Source organism: Penaeus japonicus, unplaced genomic scaffold (genome assembly GCF_977035675.1).
Source record: "Penaeus japonicus unplaced genomic scaffold, GWHDUDI00000001_assembly GWHDUDI00000005, whole genome shotgun sequence".
NCBI lineage: Eukaryota > Metazoa > Arthropoda > Malacostraca > Decapoda > Penaeidae > Penaeus > Penaeus japonicus.
In genome coordinates this window covers 2130948-2133447 of record NW_028234407.1, presented here as the reverse complement: position 1 = coordinate 2133447, position 2500 = coordinate 2130948, and the positions used below count along the sequence as shown (strand labels likewise).

The window sequence follows — 2500 nt, the reverse complement described above, 5'->3', positions numbered from 1 at the left end:
GAACGCCGCTTCGCCTCTTCTGGGAGGAGCGACGAGCATTGTTAATCCAGGGGCTTCCTTCCACCATCCAGGATACCTTTGAGCGCCGTCCTCGGCTTCCTGTGGACAAGAGCATTTCCTTTTACTCAAGAGATCACATTTGATGTTGCTAACTCAGGATTTCAAACATGAGGCCCGATTGCTGTGAATTCTATGTGAAATTTACAGGAGGCGCCATATTTATACTTACTTGGAGTGGCATCGACGACCGAATCATTGGCGATCTCTGACGGAGTTGTCTGGGACGTCTTGGCGGCATCCTGAATAGGTGTTGTAAATTCACGGGATTTCTCAGATGAAGGAGTTGCTCTAGACTTAGGTGCAACCTGAATGGGTGTTGCAAATTCCGTCTTTTCCTCTGCAACAGGAGCTCCATTGGTTTCCGTAGTGTTTTCTGTCTGGTCTTCCTCCACTTCGTCCTCGGCACATGCCTCCGAAAGGCTCTCCAGCGGTTCCTTCACCTCCTCTTCCTCCACGATTTCATGGTCCTCCTCTTCAGCCTTGGCTTCACTGGGTAGGTTGAACCTCGGGATGTCACCGATGGGGGTTTCGCTAATGTTGTTGAGCTTCAGGGCACTGCCTACTGAGCGCCTGGTACTCCTCCTCCGTGCCGAAGCCTGTCGCAGTGGCGTGAACACCCTTTCAATGGGAGAGTCGCAGTGGGCGGACAGGGAGCGACGTGTGGATCGGCTACAAGGAGTGCGCGGGCGTAGTCTAGACATCGTGGGCGTTACACCCTCACCACAACATGCGATTGACCTCCTGGATCGTCTCACTGGAGTCTTGGCCTTACTCTTTCTCCTGGTGCGTGTGGTCTTCTCCGGACTGAGGTGGAGAGTTAATGCTTCACTAGCCTCCGAAGCACAATCTTCCTGTTCCATGGCCTGATCTTGTTCTTCCAAAAGTGCTTCAGGTTCAAGAGCCTTAGCCTCCTCAATCTTTGATTCTTCTACTTCCATCATGTTCCTACTGTTGTCCGCTTCCTCTCCAGAAGGAATCTGATCCTGTGCCTCCTCTGACATGGGTCCCTCCATTTTCTGTTCTCCCTGGGCCTCTTCCTCCTTATCTGCAATTCCGGTTTCAAGCTCTTCCTGCAATATTTCTTCCATATCACCCTCAGAGCATGCACTGCCAATCTCCTTCAAGGTCTCAGTGTCAGCAATATGTTGGTCACCAACAACATATGTCCCAGTGCTGCCTGCATCATCAGATTCTTCTTGGGAGACACACTCAGCAGGAGGCAGAGCTTGTGTTGCTTCCTTAACCCTTTCTTCCAGCTGAGAAGTTTCTGCTTCCTCTTCCTTCTTGCTGTAACTGGAGGAACGTCTGCTCCTTCGCCTCTTTGGGGGACTTGGCTCCTTGTGGCCTTCATTGACATCACTTTCTGTGCAGGATCTTATGAGGCTAAGGGCTCGTTGCACCTTGAATTGTATAAGTCTTTTTAGTGATAGCACATGGAAACAAAAAAATCTAATAAATGCATAAAAGTATACCCATTTAAAGCTTTATCAGTCTGCCTAGTTCTCTAGCTATAATATTAAGTAACTATATAATAAAGCATATTTTCAAATAATAATAACAGCACTACAATATAAATCATCACTCACATTAAATTCAAAGGTAAAATCACTGGGAGCAAAGGAAGATGGTTCTTGTGTATCTCTCGTCTTGGCCACTTCTGTGAGGATCTTGCTGAAGCGTGGCCGCTGAAGTGCCTGTGGTGTGCGTGGTAGTGGCTTCACTCCCAACTCCTCGGCATCCATTTGCTTCGACTGTAATTTTGAGTGACGTCCGCGTACTGTTCCCTTCCTGGCTGCAAGTTCATTTCTTTCTGCATTGAGAAATAAGACAATTATACCTACTATAGGGTATGTACTTAAATACCACAAACACAAAAATAAAATCTTAACATCTTAATTTCATATATAGTTTTAAATGCCTTCCCCAACTATATAAAATTAAGTTAACAAGCTAAAAAAAATCCTCTCACATCATCTACCTTAAAAAGCTTAAAAAAAATTCCAAGCAAAGTATACCTTTCCTGCCTGCCCTTAATGCAGCCCGGGTTCTATGGGCTGGCTTGGCTGAGCCTTCCTCTGCCTTCTGTCTGCCATCTTTCTGCAGAGACTGGTTTGGTGTTGCTCCCATGCCAAAAGTGGGAAGCCGCCTGTAAGTGGACACGCCAGGGGTCACTCCCGTGCAGAACCTGACTGGCTTCTGCAGGGAAGTCCCGGGTGTCTCGCCAGACTTCTTGGAGGACCTCACCAAGAACTTGAATGGAGTTGGCTTTCCAGGGGTTTTGTGGAGGGTCTGTGACTGAGTGGGGATAACAATATCTTTCAATAGCAATCTTACAGAGGAAAAGAAGTTTGCCATGCTAGGGTCCTTCCAAAACTATAGCCTGTAAATAAGCTCACTTGTGTTGTGCTATAAAACTAGAAAAAATAACTCAGCCTAATAA

At 47.0% G+C, this 2500-nt stretch overlaps 1 protein-coding gene across 7 annotated transcripts in view; it reads right to left on the bottom strand.

Annotated features, from left to right (window-relative positions):
• Positions 1-2500, bottom strand: part of LOC122264197 (uncharacterized) — a 15302-nt gene that overhangs the window by 8507 nt on the left and 4295 nt on the right. For all 7 annotated transcript variants that reach the window (XM_043032986.2, XM_043032982.2, XM_086536794.1 and 4 more), the window contains 4 exons: positions 2076-2355; positions 1647-1870; positions 230-1460; positions 1-99 (listed from right to left, as the gene is read on the bottom strand). The exon at positions 1-99 is cut by the window's left edge and continues 42 nt beyond it. In XM_043032986.2, the coding sequence (XP_042888920.2) occupies positions 1-99; positions 230-1460; positions 1647-1870; positions 2076-2355 (1834 nt within the window). The remainder of the gene's footprint in view (positions 100-229; positions 1461-1646; positions 1871-2075; positions 2356-2500) is intronic.